At 47.6% G+C, this 21155-nt stretch overlaps 2 protein-coding genes across 3 annotated transcripts in view; one reads left to right on the top strand and one right to left on the bottom strand.

The window, feature by feature from the left end:
- Positions 1–4793, top strand: part of CP (ceruloplasmin) — a 17210-nt gene extending 12417 nt beyond the window's left edge. The window contains exons 14-19 of the mRNA XM_013369752.3: positions 319–447; positions 1004–1110; positions 1545–1761; positions 2355–2494; positions 2956–3118; positions 4147–4793. Coding sequence (XP_013225206.2) covers positions 319–447; positions 1004–1110; positions 1545–1761; positions 2355–2494; positions 2956–3118; positions 4147–4217 — 827 coding nt within the window. The 3' untranslated portion in view covers positions 4218–4793. The remainder of the gene's footprint in view (positions 1–318; positions 448–1003; positions 1111–1544; positions 1762–2354; positions 2495–2955; positions 3119–4146) is intronic.
- Positions 3641–21155, bottom strand: HPS3 (HPS3 biogenesis of lysosomal organelles complex 2 subunit 1). 2 transcript variants are annotated; one of them, XM_065073270.1, is made up of 17 exons: positions 20880–21155; positions 19735–20208; positions 18888–19074; positions 18088–18173; positions 16755–16947; positions 16457–16538; positions 15454–15608; positions 13929–14037; positions 13565–13746; positions 13066–13243; positions 12260–12490; positions 10539–10790; positions 9989–10177; positions 9364–9471; positions 8715–8915; positions 7485–7575; positions 3641–6457 (listed from the first exon to the last, which is right to left on the bottom strand). In XM_065073270.1, exons 1-17 carry the CDS (start codon positions 21100–21102, stop codon positions 6282–6284), a joined length of 3117 nt encoding a protein of 1038 aa, XP_064929342.1. In that variant the 5' UTR covers positions 21103–21155; the 3' UTR covers positions 3641–6281. The 2 variants fall into 2 exon arrangements, with proteins under 2 accessions (XP_064929342.1, XP_064929343.1); XM_065073271.1 differs by having other exon boundaries at positions 10539–10724; positions 20880–21154.

The following is a 21155-nucleotide window of genomic DNA, read 5'->3' as shown; positions in this document are numbered from 1 at the left end:
ACCGAGTGTAGTTCTACCCACACAAAGTGCCTGAACCTGCACGGAATTGCTGCAGGGAACAAGCGCGTCTGGTTTGCTGCCCGGTCGCAGGTCAGTGTTTTCAAGCTCAGCGTAAAACTGGGCAGCAACATCTAAAGTGGGCTCAAAGGCACAGGAGCCGCTCACAGCATTTGAGGCTTGGGCCTCTCCTTAGATGCCCAACTTAAGCTACTTACGTTGAACATCATAGTGAACGACATTATCTATGAACAGTTTTTAGCTGAATTATAAGCCAGTGTTGCTGTAAAACCAAGTTGATCTTTCTTTTCAATCCAACAGGGCCACTGCTTATGTCAAATATTGGAGATAAAATTGTAATAGTTTTTAAGAACTTGGCATCAAGACCTTATTCCATACACGCCCATGGAGTGAAAACAGATAGTTCTGCTGTTGCCGTAACTAACCCAGGTACCAAAGCTTCCTTGCTCTGAACATCAAGCGTTCCGGTACGGCTTGCACGCTTTCATTTTAGAATAGCAGAAAAGACTTTGGTTTTGTTTCGTTGGTTGTTCTACCGCAGGCTCTTAAATGTTTGATGCTGGTTATGACGAATATTTCTACAATTAAAGGAGCCCTGCTAACTCTTGCTGGTACCCCAGCCCTCGATAGCTCGGGTTTCTGACACAGCGTGGCTGCCCCGGGCATGAACACAAACAGATTTGGCTCCGTAGGGTTGCACAGCTTATGCTGTTATTTCGGAAGATCTGCTGTGCTCTTTAAAAAAGAGACAATGGTTTTTATTAAGTACAGTAAACAGGACAGCGCAGCCGCACACAAAAAGCATTGCCAAGAATAGTCAGGGATGTGCAGAGGGAAATACCAGTAAGCCAGCCAGGGCAGTGATTGGGAAGAGGAAGTTCAAGACAAATATGAGCTGTAAATGGAGACAACATGTTTCAGGAGGACGTCTTATGGGTCAGCACACAGAAAACTTCTAAAATTCATTTATATTTATTTAATTCAGGTGAAACAAAAACATATGTCTGGAAAATCCCAGCGAGATCTAGTTCTGAGAGAGGAGACCCGCCTTGTATCGCATGGGCGTACCATTCAACGGTGGACATCGTTAAGGTACCTTATCGATCGCAGCCCGAGCGTTTGTTCGTGACTTCAACAGATGCGCTTACAGCAAAGGGAGATGGGTTGGGAACTCTCTGCGTTCTCTGTCAGGCCATCACCCCGTTGCTGTACCTTTGAAATGAACCAAGCTCCAAATCCTAAAAGCTAAAAACAATTTGGAAAAAAACCTTAAAGAAGAAATGAAAGTGGAACAAATGTTTATTTCTAGCAAGACATGAAAAAGAAGCTGTTACTCCTCACGGTCCACTGAACTGGATCCGTGGGCAGCGTCTAACAGCGAAGAGATAACCCTGTTTGTCTGACATGGGCTACTTGTATTCCCAACTACTGACAGCTTGAAATAGGAGAGGATTCGTGTCTGCAACTGAAAGTGCTTCTGCTTACTCGCACTTTGTGATTATCTGATTTCTCATTTGTAATTTCAGGACACTTACAGTGGATTAATAGGCACTCTCGTTGTCTGTCACAGACATTATTTGCCATCATTTCAGACTAAAAAGAAAGTTCAATTTGCTCTTCTTTTTATGGTTTTTGATGAAAATGAGTCATGGTACTTGGATGAAAACATTAAAACCTATTCTCCCAACCCACACCTTGTCGACAAAGAGGATGAGGAATTCCTTGAAAGTAATAAAATGCATGGTATGTTTCCCAATTTAGTTACTGTAGCTCTGGAAACTCTAGTAAATGGTGTATTTGAAAGTACTGCATATAGATTGAAATTTCACATCCCCTCTGAATTGCCAGTTCCAGGGCAGGAGGCCTGAAAGCATTCACTCAAACTATTTGAAAACACCATTAGTGCCACTGAGTGGCTCAAAAAGAAGCAAACAAACCCCACTATTAAAAATGGTCCCACATTGAAATTTTGATGAAAGAATAAAGGCGACATTTGAAACTTCTCTTTGCCGTCGGCCAGCAGCCGCGTTGCCGAGCCGGAGCGGCGAGCGGCCTCCCGCAGCGGGGCCCGGCCAGGCCACCCCGCGCCGAGACCCCCAGAGCCGCCCCAGCCGCGGGGACGGGAAAGAGCCGATCTGTTACCGAGTCTGACTTTCTGGTTCCATATGGAATATAATCAGACTCAATGTGCTGGCCAATAGTTGCGGTTTTATATATCGTTCAAAGCTGGTACTTTTGCCTCACACTGGCTTCTAAGTCTTGTATTCTATTCAAGTTTAGAGAACAACAATACGCAAAACCTTGTTTTATCCGTCTTGCTGTTTCCCCCTTTGTAGCCATCAACGGGAAGGTGTTCGGCAATCTCCGCGGGCTGACTATGCACGTCGGAGATCGGGTCAGCTGGTATTTGATGGGCATGGGCAACGAGATCGACATTCACACAGCGCATTTCCACGGCCACAGCTTCGACTACAAGGTAACGGGTGCTTTCCACTCCTTCCTCGCCTGTGCAGAATGAGAGCTGGATCAAATACCACGTTCCGTAATCCCTGGTGAAAAGTCAGACGTTACAATATTAAGCAGGACTTGTAATTTGGCAGTAAAGTTTTTATGCCCCAAACGTGTATTTATCAACACACAAGAGACACAGAATGTCTGCTGGTCAGCTCGCAAGTGGCTTTGACAAAGTAGCGGTGGATTTCCATGGCTGTGGTAAGACTAACGCTGCGGTTTTCCCTCACTTCCACCTAGTTGCTAGTTTATTAATCTTTTAAGCACGAAGTGATGTACAAAGTGAGGGTCCTGTGGAAATGACATACGGTAATGTCACTTCACTCAGCTGTGATTAACAGGTTTAGTGGGAATATGCACTAAAGGCAGCTGAAATTGCTGCCACCTGGCAGTGCCACACTGTGTAACCGTGGTTTTTGTCCGAAGCAAACAGGGGTGTACCGGGCAGACGTCTTTGATCTTTTCCCTGGGACATTTCAAACGGTGGAAATGATCCCGCGGAACCCTGGGACGTGGCTGCTGCACTGCCACGTCACCGACCACGTCCACGCCGGCATGGAGGCCACCTACACGGTGCTCCCGAGGGAAGGTAGGAGGACTCGTCTGTCCTGGCCGTGTGCGCCGTGGCCGGGGTGCAGAACGGGGCTCGCGGACGGGCCGTGTGCTCGGAACCGGTTCAGGCGTCCGCCCGCGCTTCGTGGCGCGTTGTCCGCGTCTGGGGGCCGGGACGCTGCAGATCGCGGCCGCCTCAGCGCCGCTGCGCGGGAGCAGGAGCAGCGCAAGCACTGCGTGTTAACGGGCTGCTGCTGCAGCTTCCCGTCAGGGAAATTCAGATGACAGATCTTTATTCAAAAATAATTCTTCGTGAGACAGGGTATTTCTGTACCTAAGACGTGCCAGTTCTGTCAGGCTCTCATCTTCATTTAAAACAAAGAACAGCTGGTAAACAAAGCTGAAGTCATCCCTAAGAGTTAAAGTACTGAAAAATTACAAATGTTTTCTTTCTGAAGGACACGCTTTAGCTTTACAGGCACTATTACTCTGCTTTAGAATATCAACCTGGGAAAAAAATGAATCTTGAATGATTTTGAAAGTTCTTGTTTCTACAAAGTTAATGTTTTTACAAGCAACACTTTACTGCACTCAAAAGACAGAGCATAATAGGTACACATTATAGGTAACCAACAGAACAGTAGGAACATGTCAACATGTGTGTATGTACAGGCAGATAAACTATATAATGTGCATGTGTATCTGTACTAAAAGCACAGACTGGAATGTTAAACGCAATCTAGTTGTGTTTTATAAACCATTCTGGCTTACAGAATACATTGTACCGGACTTGCACAGCTAAGAAAAACGTTGATATAAGAGTACACAGAAAGAGATGCAGAAACAGACTTGAACTGGTAGAAGCAGTATGTTGGACTTTTTCATAATCAGCCATCTAAAGTTCATGAAGATGTACCCTTCAGTGCATTTTAAAGCTGTTTTTAAATCTAACCCACGATGTCTGAAAGGTGCTGGGACCCGTTGCTCTCATTTGGGACTCTGTCCATATGTTTAGACCGTTCCTTGATGAAACGTGTGTAACAAAAGCTGATTTCTCTCTTTCAGACAAACAGTCTCTGTTCCCAAGATTGTCCAGCCGGTTCAAGTGTGAGGGTTCAGCAGCGACACCCGAGTGACGAGAACGCCTTAGCGCGGGGTCCGGCACGGCCTGCGGTCACGGGAGCACCATCTCCCGGACAGTTCATCTCCACGTGTGTTCTGGAAGATTTCACTTGATGCCCGTGGCAAGAAAAGGGCCATAGACTAAGGCAGTTATGGACAGAACAGCTTATAAGTATCTTTTTCTCTAAATGGTATCTTTCAAGCTAAACACATTCTGGGTGATGCCTGACGCCTGTTGTTTGACTGCCGAGGGGCACGGAAGAGCCACACGAAACGTGCTTTCCTGGGTCTTTTGTTGGTTTTGTTTTTTGGTTGGTTGTGGGTTTGTTGTTTGTTTATGTTTCTTTTTTCAAGTTTGGAAATAACCCTGTGTAACAGCAACATTTGTTTAGGTGTGTGCTGTCAGATTGGAGAGTTTATTAGTTATTGCTTTGAAAATAGGAATTTGGTTATCACTTTATCCATAGAATCACACTTACAATACATATACTGTCATATAATTGAACGGCTAACAAAACAGTTCCATTATTTCTGTTTAATAATTTTACCCTGTAGCATCTTTCAAGATAATAAATGTGGAAGATGCAGTGGCTGAGGGGTCATGGCTGCACAAGAGGTTTTTGTTTCTCTGGTATGAAAACAATTACAAGACAGACACGGCCGCGCTGGAACGAGCCTGATGGAGATCAAAGGGCGAAGGCAGGGTCTGGGTCGTGCTGTACCGAGAGCTTTGCTCCGGTGACTCTGAAACAGCCGCAGTGGAGCTGTTGTGCGGTTAGTTACGCGGTGCACGCCGAGGCCAGCTCCGCGGCTCAGGATCAGTGTGACTGACGTGCTCGATACGCGGCAGGAGCCGTATCGCTCTGCCGCCAGCTGTGCTTCACCAGCCCGGGTCCATGTTAGACCCGTGTCAAATGATGCACGAGACGGGCAACGCAAAACACTCGGGTCTCCAGCTGCCGGAGCAAGGGAAGTTGCTTCTCTGCAACAAGCCTGAATTGCTTTTGCTTTTCTTAAGGCAAAAGTTTCTACTGAAACCAGCGTAATTCCTACCAGTGAATGAGAGAGTTGATTTTGGCCATAGCAGGCATGCTGCATAAATAAGTTAAACTACTTTTTCCTTTCTTTTAAATATTTCATTTGTAATGTAGATAATCTCTTCTGACTCACTTCTAGAGGTTGAAGTAACAGGACAGATTCAGTGAAATTAGATTTGGTACTGTCTGTGTCATCTAATTAGGCCTTTGAGTGGTTATGGGATCATGGAGTCATTGTTTAATTTGTGGTAGATTCTCAAAAAAAATCGGAACTGCATCCCTAAGGTCATAAATATTGTGAGAGTTTATTAGGACTGAACTCCAGCTGAAGGAAACAAAGGACAGACGTCAGTACGTCCGTGCACAGTACCCGAGACACTCAGCAAGAGCCCTGCAGGAGCTGGGTCTGACCGAGCGGGACCGCGACCGCGCGTCTGCCGGCCGAGCCCAACGGGAGGGGACAGGAAACGGAGAGCGGCACGCAAGCTGCGTCCTTCGCTCCCCCTGGGAACGCTTCCATTTCTCTTTGATTTATGGCCTTTGTGAATTGTTAAATGAAAACATTTTCAGCCTAACACTTGCATGGGTATGGAATTAAGATGACAAAGCAGCTGGTTTTGGCAGCTGGAACTCAAGGGAATGTCTGTGTTGCAAAATGAAATAGGGCCCAGTTCCAGTTAGAAGAGTAAGGCACGTAACTCGTACTCAGACACATGCCTGAGCTTAAACTCCTCCCTGGGTCCGTGGTCCAGCTAACCCAGAATTAAGGCTGACTTCACTTTCAGTGAACTGTATTTCCAGTTGTGCAGTCTGTAAGTTCACCCTCAGTGAGATGGTCCTGCCCAAGGGCTGTTTTCACCAGCCCAACAGCCCTCAGCTCCACCTGGCACAACGCTGGTTTGCTGACATTGTCATGTAACAGTATTGGCTTCAAAACAGACGCTCTGCTGTCGTAAGGTTTCAACTGAGAAATAAGGTGAGATGCGAGGGCAGTCCCGCGGTACCTTCTACACAGTTCTACTGCTCGTTTCATTGACTGTTCTATTGCAGCACGCTGCTGGTGTTCGAGCCCAGCCGCCCTTCGCTGCCGCGGGGCAGCGGCTGCTTCTGGCTGCAGTGCAGGAGATGGGGCAGGAAGAACGCCGCAGTTCCGTCCTCTGGCAGCAGACTGAGGAAATCCCTGAGCTCCAGTTCCACCGCAACAACCGACAGAGTTTCTGCTCGGAGCAGGGGAGCAAATCGTGTTTAGAACAAAGGAAGTAAAAAACATTAACAATTAACAATGTAATTACTAATTGAAGGCATCAAATTATATAAATATTGCAACTGGAATGAAACATGAGACACACCAATCTCTGAAGTAAACTGAAATTATGTCTTAGATTAAAACCATACCTCTATCTTGACTCATCAGGTCTACATGATGCACTAATGCTGATGCAAGTCTGATCTAGTGCGTCATGTGGTTGGTACCAAATGCAAAGGAAGCCCTAGAAATGTATAGTAGTGCCCTAACTCAGCCATAGCTGCAAGACGAGATGTTCTGCAAGCAGGTCTCACGCCAAGCTGTTTAACATATGTCCTTACCGCACAATTACTGCGTGAGAACAGTGCTCCAAAGGAAAAGCCACTAGCACTGGAAGCTAGAACTTTATGATAGAACATGGCAACCTGTGCTGCAAAATCAACACCGTGATGCTCGTTTTCTGCCTCAGGCATTACACCAGCAGTATACCCGATATTGTTGACTTCGTACAGATGTGTAACAATAAGGCTACATCAGCTACCAGGGCTGGTTTCTCTACTTCTGGTAGTAGCAGGTGGTGTTTTTTCGGTCTCTGACCTGGTCCTCAGTGCGCACTTAGACGCCCATGGGGTCACCAGGAGTGGCCTGTTAGCTGTCACTGCTTAGAGCCACTTAGCCTGGGAAACAAAAACATACTACCTACTAGTTCTGTTTAGTAAGTTTTTTAACGGTGTCTATTCTTGACCTACATAGAAACAATACAATTCCCACAGTTTAACTGTTTTCAGATATAAAATGAACCCCGTGGGTTTTATATGAGGCAACACACTGCACGTTGCAGAATCAAAACCCTGCTGAGCTCTATTATCTTTAGCCGTCAAAAAATGCCCCTTTTTTTTCCCCAGGGTTATCACATCAGTATTCCCCAGCCTGAGCAGTATTCGGAATGTCAGTGATGCAAAAGGATTCTGGGGTTGAGCTGCAATCAACTGATTTACCTTTCAGTGATGAAATCAGAGCAGGGCAGTCATTCCCAGCAAGTCTGGTTCTCTTGCAAAGTTCAGGAAGCAGCTTGTTCCACCACACGGTCTAACCCACAAAACCCACCGCAAAAGCATAAATTAATGAGGACTGCAATTAAGAGTATGAAAAACCTGCTAAAAATACACTGAACTAAGCTCAGGTGTGTACAAATACAGGTAGGTTACAATTAACTCAATGTATAATGCTTTGCAATGCAGTGGTTTTGCACGTGTTGCATTTTCAGTTTTCAGTGCCATCTTTTGATACTCGAACACCTCCACACAGTGCCCCGGTGCCGGTGAACAGCAACACCTGACCTGACCTGACCTGTCTGCTTCCGACAGCTGGAGCGGTGGACTGTTCTGTGCACAGCAATTCTGTCCACGAGGACGGAGAGAGGGGAAGGCATTTCTTTCCTCTGTTTTAAACGTGGAAACTTTCTTCCACCTGTGTTCAGACTCAGTACTGCAACCTCCCATTCAGCTCTACAACCACAGGGGAAACAATCAAGAACCGGTGTTCAGATGTGAATAAAAAGCACAGATCTGGTTTTGAACAGAGGTCTGGTACACCATCACCACTGCTGGCTCTGGCCCGCGAAACTGGGTGTAGTTGGCAGAGCAGCTGTGATGGGCAATGGAAGTAAAGGCCTGTGCTCCTGGAACGCTGGAATAAAACCAGTTCCAAAATCAAAACTGTATAGAGGCTTAAGGGGAAAATGGGACATAAAGAATGTAAACTTTCCGTTAGTGCACCGGCACCACTGTGATGTTACAAGGTCAGAAGATGGCACTAGAATGCAGGAAGAACATATTTAAATGCGATTTTAGTTGAAGGACCATGTTCCCCTATCAGTTAGCTGGTCACTAAACATGATACAACACTGTCAAATAATTCAGGACACTAATTAGAGATAAGCTAGGCAGTTTTTCATTTACATTGGGAAAAAACATATTGCTCTCCTCTTTCTGGGGTACTCAGCCATCTGAAGAGACTGTGCTTTAAATTCACTAGAATGAATACAAGAAGCCACAGAGGAAACCCGGGAGAAAATATTCCATTGAAGTTAGCAGAGAGCGAGACACAGACTGTGAACGCCAAGCAGGAGGTTCAAGGTGAGCGATGTTACGCTGTGCGAAAGCTGGGCTATTAAATCCATCCCTGTGCACAACAGCGCGAGTGACAGCGCGGAAGGAGTGGCTCACCCGCCTGTCGCCGCGGAGCTCGTGCTGCACGTAGAGCGCGGCTGCGCGGGGGCAGCTCCGCAGCAGCTGCTCCACGGCCGCCCCGCGCTGGCCCCGGCGGCTGCAGCTCAGCACGCGGACCGCCAGCCCCGCGCCGCCCGGCAGCGGCTCCAGCGCCGGCAGGACCGCGGCGACGTCGACCGACGGGCCGCACAGCAGGGACTGGAGACGGGAAAAGGATCGGTTGGCTTTAAGACAAACTTCACCAGACTGCTAACTATAACCTCAGAACAGAAGCTCTTATGAGAATAACTTTGAAGTATTTTCTTTAATATGTGTTACTTAATATGTGAACTTAAAGGATTTTTTTTTGCTTCATTTAACCATTATTTCTTTCCAGAAGCTCCCGTTTCTGGGTCTCTAGTCACCTATCCCGACCCTCAGCTCCCTCTTTCTGAAGAAAGCCAGTTTTAGACTGGACTGCAAAGGTAAATATCATTGTCATCAACATATCTTTTCCGTGTTTTCTTTCTTCCACCATTTCAGTGGGTCTCTCATTCCAACTTGGATAACGTGGGGGAAGGAGGAAGGGAGGCCCCCGGGGAGCTGGTCGTCCACACAGGGACATCTGCAGAATGGACCTAGGCTGGAAGAGTTAAGGGCTTCATACCTGTAGTCTTGAGATATCCTCATGGCAGTCTTTATCAGATGGAGATCCCGCTGACATTATGCAAGTTACCCACGGGAAAATCAACCCAAAATGATTACAGGAGTTTATCTATAGCAGAAAGGATCAAGTTGCAATAAAATAATGTTTTTGTTAGTGACAGTTCCATGTGAAACCTACCACAATAGAACACTGCTCTCAAAAAGCATAATGTAGGATAGCAGCTACTCTTCTCATTCATACAATCTGGTAACAAATAAACTGGAAACACTTATTTAATTCTGTATTTCAGATTTCCCACCCAGAATCCTCTATAACTAGGCGTTTGTGCATTTTTCTCATTTAGTCAGCTCTGCAGAACTGCAGCCGCTCTACCTGACAAACTCCCATTGTTTCATTTCAGCCCCTTTTCTGTCCAGAGCCGAGGCTCCTGTTGGAAGAACATCTGCAGATGTCCCAAAGGCAGCAGTGCCAGAGCCAGCGACGCGCCGGTACCTGCACGCTGCCCTGTTCCCTTTGTCTTCTTCGAAGAGAGAAGCTGTCCAGAATTAAAATGCTAAGGGTAGTATTTGGGTGGATTTTGGAGGGACAACGCCGTCACAGAACTTCCTCTGAGAGGCTTACTTACCAGATCCTCTGTTGTTTTCAGCGGCTTGGTCTCAGGAAGCTGCCGCTTTGATATTCTCCACACGTACTGAGAAATAACCCTCAATAAAAGCTGCTGAAGTGTTTCCTCCTGAGAGCACACCACGAGAAGAGCTTCCCAGAAATCCACCAGGAGCTGGGGAACAGCGCTTTCGCTGTCCCTGCACAGCCTCTGAAAGCACAGCGTCAGGAGACAGCGAGTTAGCACACACCTCGGTCATTATTAGCAGCAGAACTCAGAAGAGACGGGAGTTAAACTTCAGCGGCCTTCGGAGGCCGTCGCCAGATCTCTGAGATCGGGGTCTGCGCCATTCAAATGAAAGGGTCAGAACTTAAAGGATTTTGTTTTTACTTGATTTGACCATTACTTCTTTCCAGAAGCTCCCGTTTCTGGCTCTGTATTCATCTACCCCGACCCTCAGCTCCCTCCTTCTGAAGAACTGCTGAAACGTGAGTGAAGGAGCACCCGAGGCCGCTTTGCTTTCCCGTAACACCGCCATGAGAAAAGAAGCAAAAACTTATCGCAGGCCCACCTTGAAAAAGGAATCCGCTTCTTCCAGGTGCATCTTACTGTCCTCGTGCAGCGCCACCGCGGCCGCCACCAGCAGCGCCGGCTGCGTCTCCTTCAGGTGAGCGGCCAGCTGGGTGGGAACCACGGCGCCGTCCCGGCGCTGCCGCAGCAGCCGCGGCTGCCCGGCGAAGCCGCACGCCAGCGCTGTCTGCAGACAGACACGCGTCAGGCACAGACCCCCATCGGCAAAGTCACTGCTTCCTGACGCACTGAACTTCAGACAGGAAATGAAGGGAAGTCGGCAGGAAATGCATTACTGCTGCTCCTGAGCAACAGCCCATTTGCCTGAAACTGACCTGCTGCTGAAACCAGGACTTGCTGTGCACAGACGGATTTCACCAAGAAATCCAAGACGTTCAGTACACACTGGCTGGAATCTCAGAAGACTACTTTGCTCAGTTGCAGTAGACTACCTTGTTAAAGTATGATTTTTATTTTTAAAATACCCCTGAAGCGATGATAAAAATGTTCTGCACGATGTGCAACAGTACGTAGTTTCTGGATACCCAAGTGCTTTTGAAGGTAAACCTGACAAGATACTATTTCCACTTTAAAGACAGAGGGGAAGTGATGCCTAAGCAGGTAAAATTAATTACACAGGAAACAGAAGGTAGACTTAGGAGGAAAATTCAGATTTCACCCCGTTATGCATACAGACTGTTTCCTTTCTTTATCTTTCTGCAAGTGTTATTTTTCCTGCTTTGCAACAAAATGCTTTTTAAAGGTGAGGTGCAATGGAGCATTTTTTTAATATGTCAGATTAAAACGAACCAACCAAACCCCAGTCACCTTTTCTCTAGATAACATCCGTGCACTGGAACGTGCACGTGTGCCCACAACACGGCGATTTCACTGGACGGTGCTCCAGAAAGCAGGTGGTGCTGAGCACCAGTGCTGCAGCAGCGCCGCGCTGCTCCCACCCACAGTTCAGTAACCGCCCACTTGGAAAGCTCTCCAGGACCTACCAAAGCAAGATATCTAACTTGGAACAGCTGTAAGTTTATATTAAAAGTTTCTAGATCTCTAGTATCTCACTCTCAGAGTCCGTATTTCAAGCTCTGTCACCTTTGAATATTCAATAGTCCTGATTAGCCTTAACAAGAAGTAATTTACAGACTGGTCTCAGTCTAAAACCACATGTGCATTGACAGCAGAGACTGCTCCACTAACATTTTTTCCCCCATTAATGTGTATTTTTGCTTGGATAGCACTGAAGTAGGTTCTGATCTGACCTTAATAAGGGTTAAGTGCTTTGATTCCACATAAGAAAGATGGGAAATTGTGTACAGAAACTTTAATTTGTGCGCACCATGGACACTGCTTCAAGAGCAATTTTATAAGGGCTGTTTGCGTACAGACGGTGTTTTCATGGGCGCATCGCCTGTCGGTTACAGGCGGAGGAGTGTGAAACGCTGCGATACAGCCCTGCCGTGCTGCTGAAGAGCGCTGGCGCTGCGCAGCCCGTTACGCCCCAAGCAGCACTGAATTAACCAGCACCAACGCCTCCAGGACTCGCGCTGTGCCAGGACACCCCACCGCAGTGCCGCGGACGTGGAGCCCGGACGTGTCCGGAGGAAGAGGGGCCCCTGAAAGCTGCTTTTGCTGTAAAATACAACTACAAGCCAAACGTCCTGCCTTGGGCTTTGCAAAGCATGAGCAGCTCGTGCTTTCAGCAGACTTTACCTCCTTATAGGAGTCCATCTCGTGTTCATACATCATCAGGTCTCCCATTCTCAGAGCCATGGAAGCCTTAGTGAGTGTCAGGACCACTGATGGCATCATCTTTTCTACCTGCTGGAGACACTTCACCGCTGCCGAAGGACACACGTTTCTCATGCAGGGGCTGCAGAGGATATGAGGCAGCTGCACAGGGTCAGCCAGACAGAATATCTGGAGAACTTTATTTGCTGATTCCTATTCAAATAAAAGTAATTTGACAGTTTAGATCTTTCTAGATTTACAGTCTTCTATGGCATATGAAAGTATTGCCTTTTTAAAAATAAAGACAAGCGCAGCATAGCTACCAAAGCACAGCGCCTTTCCTGTCTCGTTCCTGCCGCCTGGTAAAAGCAAAGGATCTCTGGCTGGCAGTGACACATTCTGAGGCGCGAGGAGAACATCCACTGCCACAAAGAACTGTACAGTTTGGCGGTGTTCCAGTAAGCTGTTTGGTTTTATACGGAAAAGGAAGATGAGAGAAATTGGAGGCAGAGGTCCCCCAAAGTGGAAGGTCTGCAAGTGGGAACCAGATCATCAGCAACACGCGTCGTGGTAGCCAAACCCACTGTGTGTCGTCTGAAAGCAGCCCAAAGCATCACAGCTACTTGCTATTTTCTCAACAAAAGCGGGGAAAGAAGTGAAAAATAACAACTCTAAAGCTAAATAAGCAGCTCAACATTTTCAGAGAGAATTAAAAATCAAGACACTAAAATCAGAACTAAGTCAATATATTAGGAAGAACAAAACAAAACATATGAACTTGTTTCTACCTTGGTTAATTCTTCATTTAAGTCTTCATTAAGAGAGTGAGTTAAGTAAAACATAAATCCTCTCTCGTATGTCTGCGTTTCATCACCTTCTGAAACTGTTCTCTTTAGAACTTCAGCCACGGGCAAACCCGACATTCTGTAGTACGGCAAGGCGAGGTGGTAATCCTTGGTGTCAAACCTGAGACAGGGAGGGAGGAAAAGGACCAGACCAGCCACGGGCAGCGCGTCTGGCACCACCGCTCCTAAGAACCAGAATGGGCCAGCAAATGAAGCTGCAGACACAGCAGTGTCTGCAAATACACAGCGGATATTCAGTGTAACGTACGAAGACAACCAGATACTGAAGAAAGAACTAGACCAAACGATTTTCATAGAACATAAAGATTTATACTACATGTGCAGTACTGAAGCAAAACAGCACAGAATGATGCTTTTCCTGTTAAGGTTCCACTCCTGTAAACAAGAGGGCAGCTCTGTCGCTATGACGGCCAAAGCATACCTGCTGTAGCAGTCTCCTAGGAAGGCACAGCTTTCTCTGAACGCTCCCAAGAGCTCTGCTTCCTGATCCGGCCGCAGGGAGCGGGGCCCCATGAGCGCTGCTCTCACCAGCAGGTGGGCCTCGCTCAGCAGGTGCACGCAGCTCTCCGTTCCCACGTTCTCGTAAGTTCTGCTGTACTCTACCTGGAACAGACCCGGGTACGCTCAGGCTGCTGGCAGAAATTAACAGACAGAACAATTCTCGTGAAGGCTGCAGCCATGTGAGACAGGACTGCAGGCTATTCCTGAGAATACATTCTAGTCAGCAACAACATGCATTGGAGATTATTTAGTCACCAAACAACAAAGCAGGAGTTGGGCAATACCATTTCTCTGTAAAGCTGAATGGTTGAAACAGTGTTTATAATATATAAATTCCAGCCGGGCTCCGACTCAGAATTTGTCCTGGATTTGATGCTGTCGGTCTTTCCGGAACTAGAGAGAAGGAAAATAATTGAGTTGTCAGTGTCCAAATAAACACTATGCAGCCAAAGAACCCCACTCCCTTGATAATTTACACACATAAGTAGGTAAGTTTGCAGTCTAATAAATGCTTGAGAGTTGTGAATTTAAGTCACAATGCCTAATAACGAAATGGGAACAGGCATGTTCATACACCAGGAACATCACCAAAACCATCAACTACATCTTCTCGTGGGCTTAACACCACGTAGTACCAGATCCTTACAAGAAGTAATTCAGATTGGCGAAGAGGCCTGCTGGCTTTCCGCAGGACTCGCTGCCCCGCGGCTCTGCGGACGCGCCTGCCCAGCACGGCTGAGAACCCAGCGTTCCACTGCCTGTACTCACCTGGAGCACGCTGGCTGGCTCTGTAACGCCCTGGGGCTGAAACGCTGCAGGAACACACACACTTTTTGTTCTGGGGTTGGTTAGCTGGTTGGTTTTAACTGTTCTGGGATATTTACATCTCTATTTTGAAATGATGGTGTTAAGTAGACTCGTATTTGTTAAACTTACGTTCTATACAGAAGGCAAAAAGCTTATCTTCCTCAAATGCCAACTATAGTCTTTGAAACAAAACTATTTGCAAAAGACGCTGCGCTTAATACACAGAAACCCACAGTATTCTGGATTACCTTGATGGGCTCATCTTCACCTTCCCCCGAATAACGTCTGCTCCCAGCTTTACAAAATACTGGTTCAAATAACTCTTCAATCAACTATACCTGTCTCACTTGTGTTAATGAACTGACTTTAATAAATGTGATTTCTGAACAGCTGTCTTATGAAAAGCCCTCGAAAAAGAACTGGAATAGCAGTTCTCACAAATGCCTCTGGCTACATCCACGGTACGTTAGTATCTTGGGCCACAGCCTGGTCCTTCTCCCGCCGCGGATTTCTGTCGGCATGTTCGTAACTTTTCTTGTTAAGAGCCCTTTGCCAAATGCAAGAGATTTTCTGTCTGTGCTACAACACGTTTTGTTGGCCTGTAGCTTCAGTGCTCCTACATATTTTTGTTTTACAAGATAAATGTTTTTCCTTCTCAATAGCAGATACATTCTTAGTGATGTTATTTTAAAATAACAATGTAATTTTAAATGTTAAGGTTAACGTTAATTGGTAATGTTATTTTAACATTACTTCGTTACTTGTAAAAGTTAAGTTTTTTACCATCTTGCGTAACTTGTTGATTTCAAGCATTTGTGACCCTACCCTCATTTCTTCTATGGCACCTGATACCGAACTGAAAAGACGGGTGTTGATGTCTGTTCTCATGCCCTGAGCAGGGGATTATTTCCCAGCAGCGCTTCCACAGAGGAACCTCTCTGCTCCAACACCAACAAAGTCAGCACTGTAGAAAAAGAGCTAGAAACACCGCCGGGTCCTTACAGCATCCTTCTGGCAGGCTTGCTTCTTTCGGTAATGTCTTCCGTGTCTGCTTTAGTCAGGAGAATAATATGGTTTTTGAAATGACAGATAGCTCTTGGTCCTATAAAAAGCTGCATTCTTAACGTGCAGACATCCAGGGCGACGGGTGGACAGGCCTGCAAAGGAAAGGGATTGCTTTGTACTTTCAGTTAGTATGTGCTTTGAGTCTTTATACGGAAAAAGGAGTTAATCTTTGATCAATGAGCCAACTAAAAACATGCACTGGCTTTCCCAACTGAGTGCCTGAGCTGTGAGAGAAGATGGAAACCCCCGGAGGACACAGAAAGCGGCACTGGGGAGGGGACGGGACGGGACAGAGCGCGCCACGCGTGTCGTCTCGGTACCGCTGTGGAGAGCGGGGAACACGTGCTTGGCTCCTGAAAATCTGATCGTGCTTCTACTGTCCTGTGGCCTCTTTGTGTCTGCTGTCTCTATGCTCAAAATAAATCCTTAAACCCTAACTTAAAATACACTTCTATCTACCTTTGCAGGTATTCTTGTTAACATACATCCCAGTCTTTACAATTCAGTAGATTTTCACTCATAAGCCACTGAATGCACCCAGGATCCGGCAGCAGACTTTTCTTACAAAAACTCTTTTTTCAAGGACACGTGTGAGAGAAACATCATCAGCTGCAATGAGGGACAACCACGCCATGCAGATGGATACGGGGAAGCACAGGATTTAGTTTGGAATGTAAGTGATTTTAGAGATTTTGGTGTTTTTGAAAACATGCTATTAATGGTCTAGAATCTCGAACAATAATAGATTGTTTCATTGAGATATCTGTAGACCATTAAAATACAATATGCCACTGACTGAAGTAAAATACTAATTTTGGATGTTATTTTATTGGTTCACCCAATAGAAACAAACAGGATTTCAGAAGTAAACACAAGGAAAGTGTGTGCCCTACTACTGCCCTACTGCCCCCTCCTCTTAGCGGGATAACAAGAGCTGCACCTTCACGGTCGTATCAATATACGGATCCTCATCACGAGCTGCTGCTGCGCTGCACCGCACGGTGAAACACTGCAGGCTCTCGCTACAGGGAAACAACAACACGCAGTGAGCAAGGGAAAAACCGCAGACTTACAAAGCCCAAGCGGCCAGGACCACAGCGAGTCAGGCGCCCCCCGCACACGGGGCTCCGAGGCGCGAGCACAGAGCGCGCTGCAGCCCACGAGCCGCCCGGGACACGCCGCACGCGCGGGGGCAGAGCAGCAACGCAGCAACGCCACCAGCAACGTCAGAAACCTACCGCGTAATGACGTGCAGGAACTGCGGAGTCAGAACCGCCTGCTCTGACTTCTCTGAATACTGGTAAGTAGAAATCAGCTCCACTGACTTCCCAACAGAGTAGAGATATCCAGCATGAGGTAAAGAGAAAAAGCAGAAGAGACTCAGTAGTTCTCTCTTGTTCTCAGTTTCCTCTTGGGCTGTCCCAGAGCTTCCTAGGTGTAACAATAAGAAAGGCATTTTATGTACCTCTTAAACCAAAATCTGGTCATTCCATTGCAAGCCTGATGCCTAAAAGATACTATCAAACCTGCCCAGGTTGCAGACGGGTCTTGTAAGTAACTAGTGAAGAGAGAAAGAACTCCACGAAGATCAGTGTACAGGTCCAAAGTGTGCGTGTCATGTCATCTCACTTGGAGGCATCTTTAACAAAAGCGTGGCTATAACACCGAGTGAAGAAATTCTACAGGTGCAGCAGCACTTGAGAGTCCTGGCAGGTTCATCGCCACTAAACATCCCTGGATCTTCACCTGATCTTAGACAACTGCTTGTGCCCGGGGTGAACGCTCATCCAGAGCTGCAGCTGCTGTGCACCTAGGTGCAGCTCCTCAATTAAGGGCAAGAGGCTTATAAGGCAGGATCTGTTCATAAAGCCACTTGCTGTGCTCAGATGCTACAGACCCTCTTGTCAAAGACTGTAAATTGCAAGAGAACATATCGTAGCTGGAGTTCAACGGCAAGCAGCTCGTTGTCTTGAGTCAGCACCAACTTAAATGAGGCTTTGCTAGACAGACAGACAACAACCCCAACCTGGGTAAGCAGCTGTTAAAGCTGGCTGATCATGTACAGCATCAAATTCTTCTCTGGGTCTGCTGGGGCCTGAGCTGGTGTGTATTAGTGAAGCCCTAAAGTCTGCACTCACCCCTTGCAGTTTTAATTAAAGCCTGGAAGAAAGGTAACCTGTATCTTAACGACTATTAAGGTTTACTACTCTGATTTCCACTGTTGACCAATGAAGGGCAGCTTAGTGTCTTGTAACACCGAGGATAATGTTATTAACACAGTGTAAGGAGTGAATGTTTCATGATGTAAAAGTGATCAGTAGAGAACTCATAAAAGCTGAATTAGTCTTCCTTTTGGTGTGATGAATTGATATTTTAGTTCCAGGTTTATGGAGAACTTGGAAAAACTTGAAGACCTTTTTGTTAATAGCAGTTCAGTTTAAATCATTGAAAAGGGACCAAGACCTCACTTTCAAAACAAATCATACAGAAACAGTGCACAAAACAGAACATGCGAAGCGGCTCCTTCCTTCCCCAGGCCCGCTGTGGTAAGGCCATAATGCATCCATATACCTGTCTGGTACACAGGAAGCAGCTGAAGGGAGTGCAGCTTTGTCTCTTCACAAAACCCAAAAGGCGACTGGTCCGGTGTAAAACATCTAAAGAAAAGACCAACACAACAACAAACCAGCAACGTGGCGCTTCATGGAGAAGTTACTCAGAGCCGCTCTGGACAGGTCAACAGCGCCGCCTGCAACAGGACGGCCGACGTTTCAGCGACCGCCGTCAGCGCGGAGCCCTGCAGCCACAAAGATCCTCTTCCTCCGCGGGTCTGCAAGACGTGTCACAGTTCAGGATCACTGGAAGACACGCTGCAGCTGATCTGGACCTCAATTTAACCTTATTCTTTTCCTCTCTTTTTATTCAACTGAGCTATATGTAACACGGTGCCATCTCCAATCCCACTTTTCTTTCCCATTATGTGTCACCCTCTTTCCTGTTGGCTTTGGAGTTCACTGCTGGACTGTGACATCAGTTCTTCCTCAGTTTTGCATAGTTTAATGCCTTTGATCGCTAACGAACAGAATAGTTTCTTAGTGCTTAGGATAACTTGGTAAATGCCCTTTGCTGGCTGGAGAAAGGGAGGGACTAGATCATCACTGCAGGTCCAGCTGAAATATTCTCTTTAAAAATGGGCTTTCTTTGGTATCACGTTATTTCCTCAGTGCAGGAAAGCAAACAAACAACACCACCCTTTAAAAAACCCCAGAAGTCAAAATACCAGGATTTCTCTTTCAACAAACGCGAGCCACAGCTCATTTGGGTTTCTTGTAGTAACTTAACCCATAAACGGGAAAATACATTTGCAATACCTGAAAAGCAGATAGCGCACGTGGAAGCGCTTTGTGTGCTCGGTGGGTAACTCGGTGGACTCCAGCGTGACGGGGATCTCGCATCGCGCGCTCTCTTCCCCAAGCAGCTCCACCGGCTTCTGACATACGATGAACTCGTCTAATTCCAGCTGCAGAGCATGTGCTGAAGGGCCTTCATCCCTCACACCTTGACAATGAAAATGCTTTATTATTTGGTCAAACCATTCCATTTAGCAGTAAGAAAATGATATGACCCAATAACAATTAGATACTCCGATTACAGGTACCTAGCTAGCACTGGCTTCCTCAAACCATGAGAGTTTCAAAACAGCGACGCTAGAAGATGAGAACAATCCTTCGTTTAAGGTTCTGAGCCTACTAACAGATACAGAAGCGCACATGCATGGCCACAGGAGCATTCCTAACGTGCAAGCCAGTACGCATGGCCCATTTCAGGGTTCAGGAGATGCTGCTTCATGTGGCCTCCCACCTGTCCCTCCGAACAGACACCGTTATTTGGGCACGGACGCTGATGGGTGATTTTTCTGAACGCCACACACAGAACTACTACTGCTTTGATTTGGCCCGTGGTGGCACCTCAAAACATGGACCTAATTCCGTGTCTGTAGAGGCTGCGCTATCCTGAAATGTCTGCAGAATGATGGCGTGTTTAAGTGTTACCTCCAACTGCAGGTGGTGCAGCTTTTCATGCACTAGAGTATTAAATAGTCCTACAATGATCTGGAAATATTTTCTGAAGGGCAATGATCTCATCTGAGCCTGCGTTGAGAGTAACAGGAACCACTAAATTCTTGGAGAGACAAAAAACCCCAAATTCTGCAGGTACCTGCGCCCAGGGGCTCCTCTCGTGCGCATCGCTCCGTCCCGGCCGCGTGCTGCTGCACCAGTTTCAGGATCAGAACATCCAGCTCTGTGGTTATCGCTACGCGTCCGGCACAAAACGCGACTTCGGCGGGAATCAGGTTACCGATGTGTAAAATCAAGGAGCGTTCAAAGTCTAACACAGTCAAATTCTGGTTTATGACCACGTACTTCAAACAGAACATGACTAGTTTATTTTTGCAGCCCACAAGAAGATCTCCACTTACAGGGCAGCATGAAATGCACAGCGGAGGATCCGAAAGTGGCATTTCCACAATGGACATCTGTTCTTTCAAGGTTTCTCTGTATGACTCTTCCATCTTGTGACCAACCATCCGAACACAGACACGGGAACTCCCTCCAGACATGCATCTCCAGTTCACGTACGCTCTTAGGAAACTTGCTTTGCCTTTTTCTTCAATTGTCACCAGATAGTCTCCTTAAAAGAAAGCAGCGGTGAGAACAGATGACACCAGTTTTCAGCTCTTTACCAGCTGCAGCCCATTACAAACATAAGAAATTCACAACTTCTATGTGGAATTCCAAAAAAGGTTTTGATCAATTTTTCCCTAATGAAATTCAAAGCACAAGTTTCTTTGCTGGGTGAAAAATACTTCAACATACCATTAAAAAAAAAAGGACTTATAGAGGGCTTATAGATGTGGTTTCAGACTAACTCCCAAGTGCATCCACTTTGCGAGCTCTGATTGCTGACAAGGTGTTCCCCCTCAGAATTTACATTAACCAGAAACCGTTTTTCCTCTAAAGATCAGGAAGAGTCACAACCCCGTGCAGACCTGCGGGAGCGCCCGGAGTGACCGCCCGCGCCCTGCTCTGCAACAGCAACCCAGGGCCCGGACCCGGACCCCGACCGCGGCGCAGGAAAGGGGCAGGGAAAGCGACGCGCTGCCCGGCCCGGCCCAGCGGCTCCAGGCAGACGCCCCGGGGAGCGGCGCGCAGGGCGCCGCCAGGCCCGCGCAGGCCCCGCTCCCGCGGCGAACCCGCCGCCCGCCCGCGGGCCCCCGCGCCTCCGCTCCGCACCCAGCCCGCCCGGCGGGGCCCTTGGGCCTCCCCACGCGGTCGAGACGAGCCCGTCCCGGCGGCACCGACCTGCCCGGCTGTACGCCATGCGCCGCACGGGCCCCAGCGTGGCGAAGGAGCCCAGCGGCTCGCAGCGGCCCTGCTCGCGCACCGCGAACGCCTCCACCCTGCAGCTGCCCGCCGCGCTGGCCACGAACAGCACATCGCGGCCGCAGCAGAAGCGCCCCGGCTCCTGCCCGCAGGGCACCACCCGCTGCGACCCGAACGGGTGCAGGTTGTACAGCCGCACCATGGCCGCCGGCACTTCCGCGGGCGGCCTCGCTCCGGGACCCGCCTCGCGCCGCC

This window comes from Columba livia, chromosome 9 (assembly GCF_036013475.1).
Source record: "Columba livia isolate bColLiv1 breed racing homer chromosome 9, bColLiv1.pat.W.v2, whole genome shotgun sequence".
NCBI lineage: Eukaryota > Metazoa > Chordata > Aves > Columbiformes > Columbidae > Columba > Columba livia.
This window is presented reverse-complemented; position numbering and strand designations above follow the sequence as displayed.

What these genes read in the sequence shown, in the direction of transcription:
- HPS3 (XM_065073270.1), bottom strand. Translation starts at nt 21,102, where the DNA reads ATGGTGCGGCTGTACAACCTGCACCCGTTCGGGTCGCAGCGGGTGGTG. An exon ending in TTCCTGCACGTCATTACGCG is followed by an intron (nt 16,539 to 16,754) that starts GTAGGTTTCTGA and finishes GTTTCCCTGTAG; the next exon opens with CGAGAGCCTGCAGTGTTTCA. An exon ending in TTCAGCTTTACAGAGAAATG is followed by an intron (nt 13,747 to 13,928) that starts GTATTGCCCAAC and finishes GGTCTGTTCCAG; the next exon opens with GTAGAGTACAGCAGAACTTA.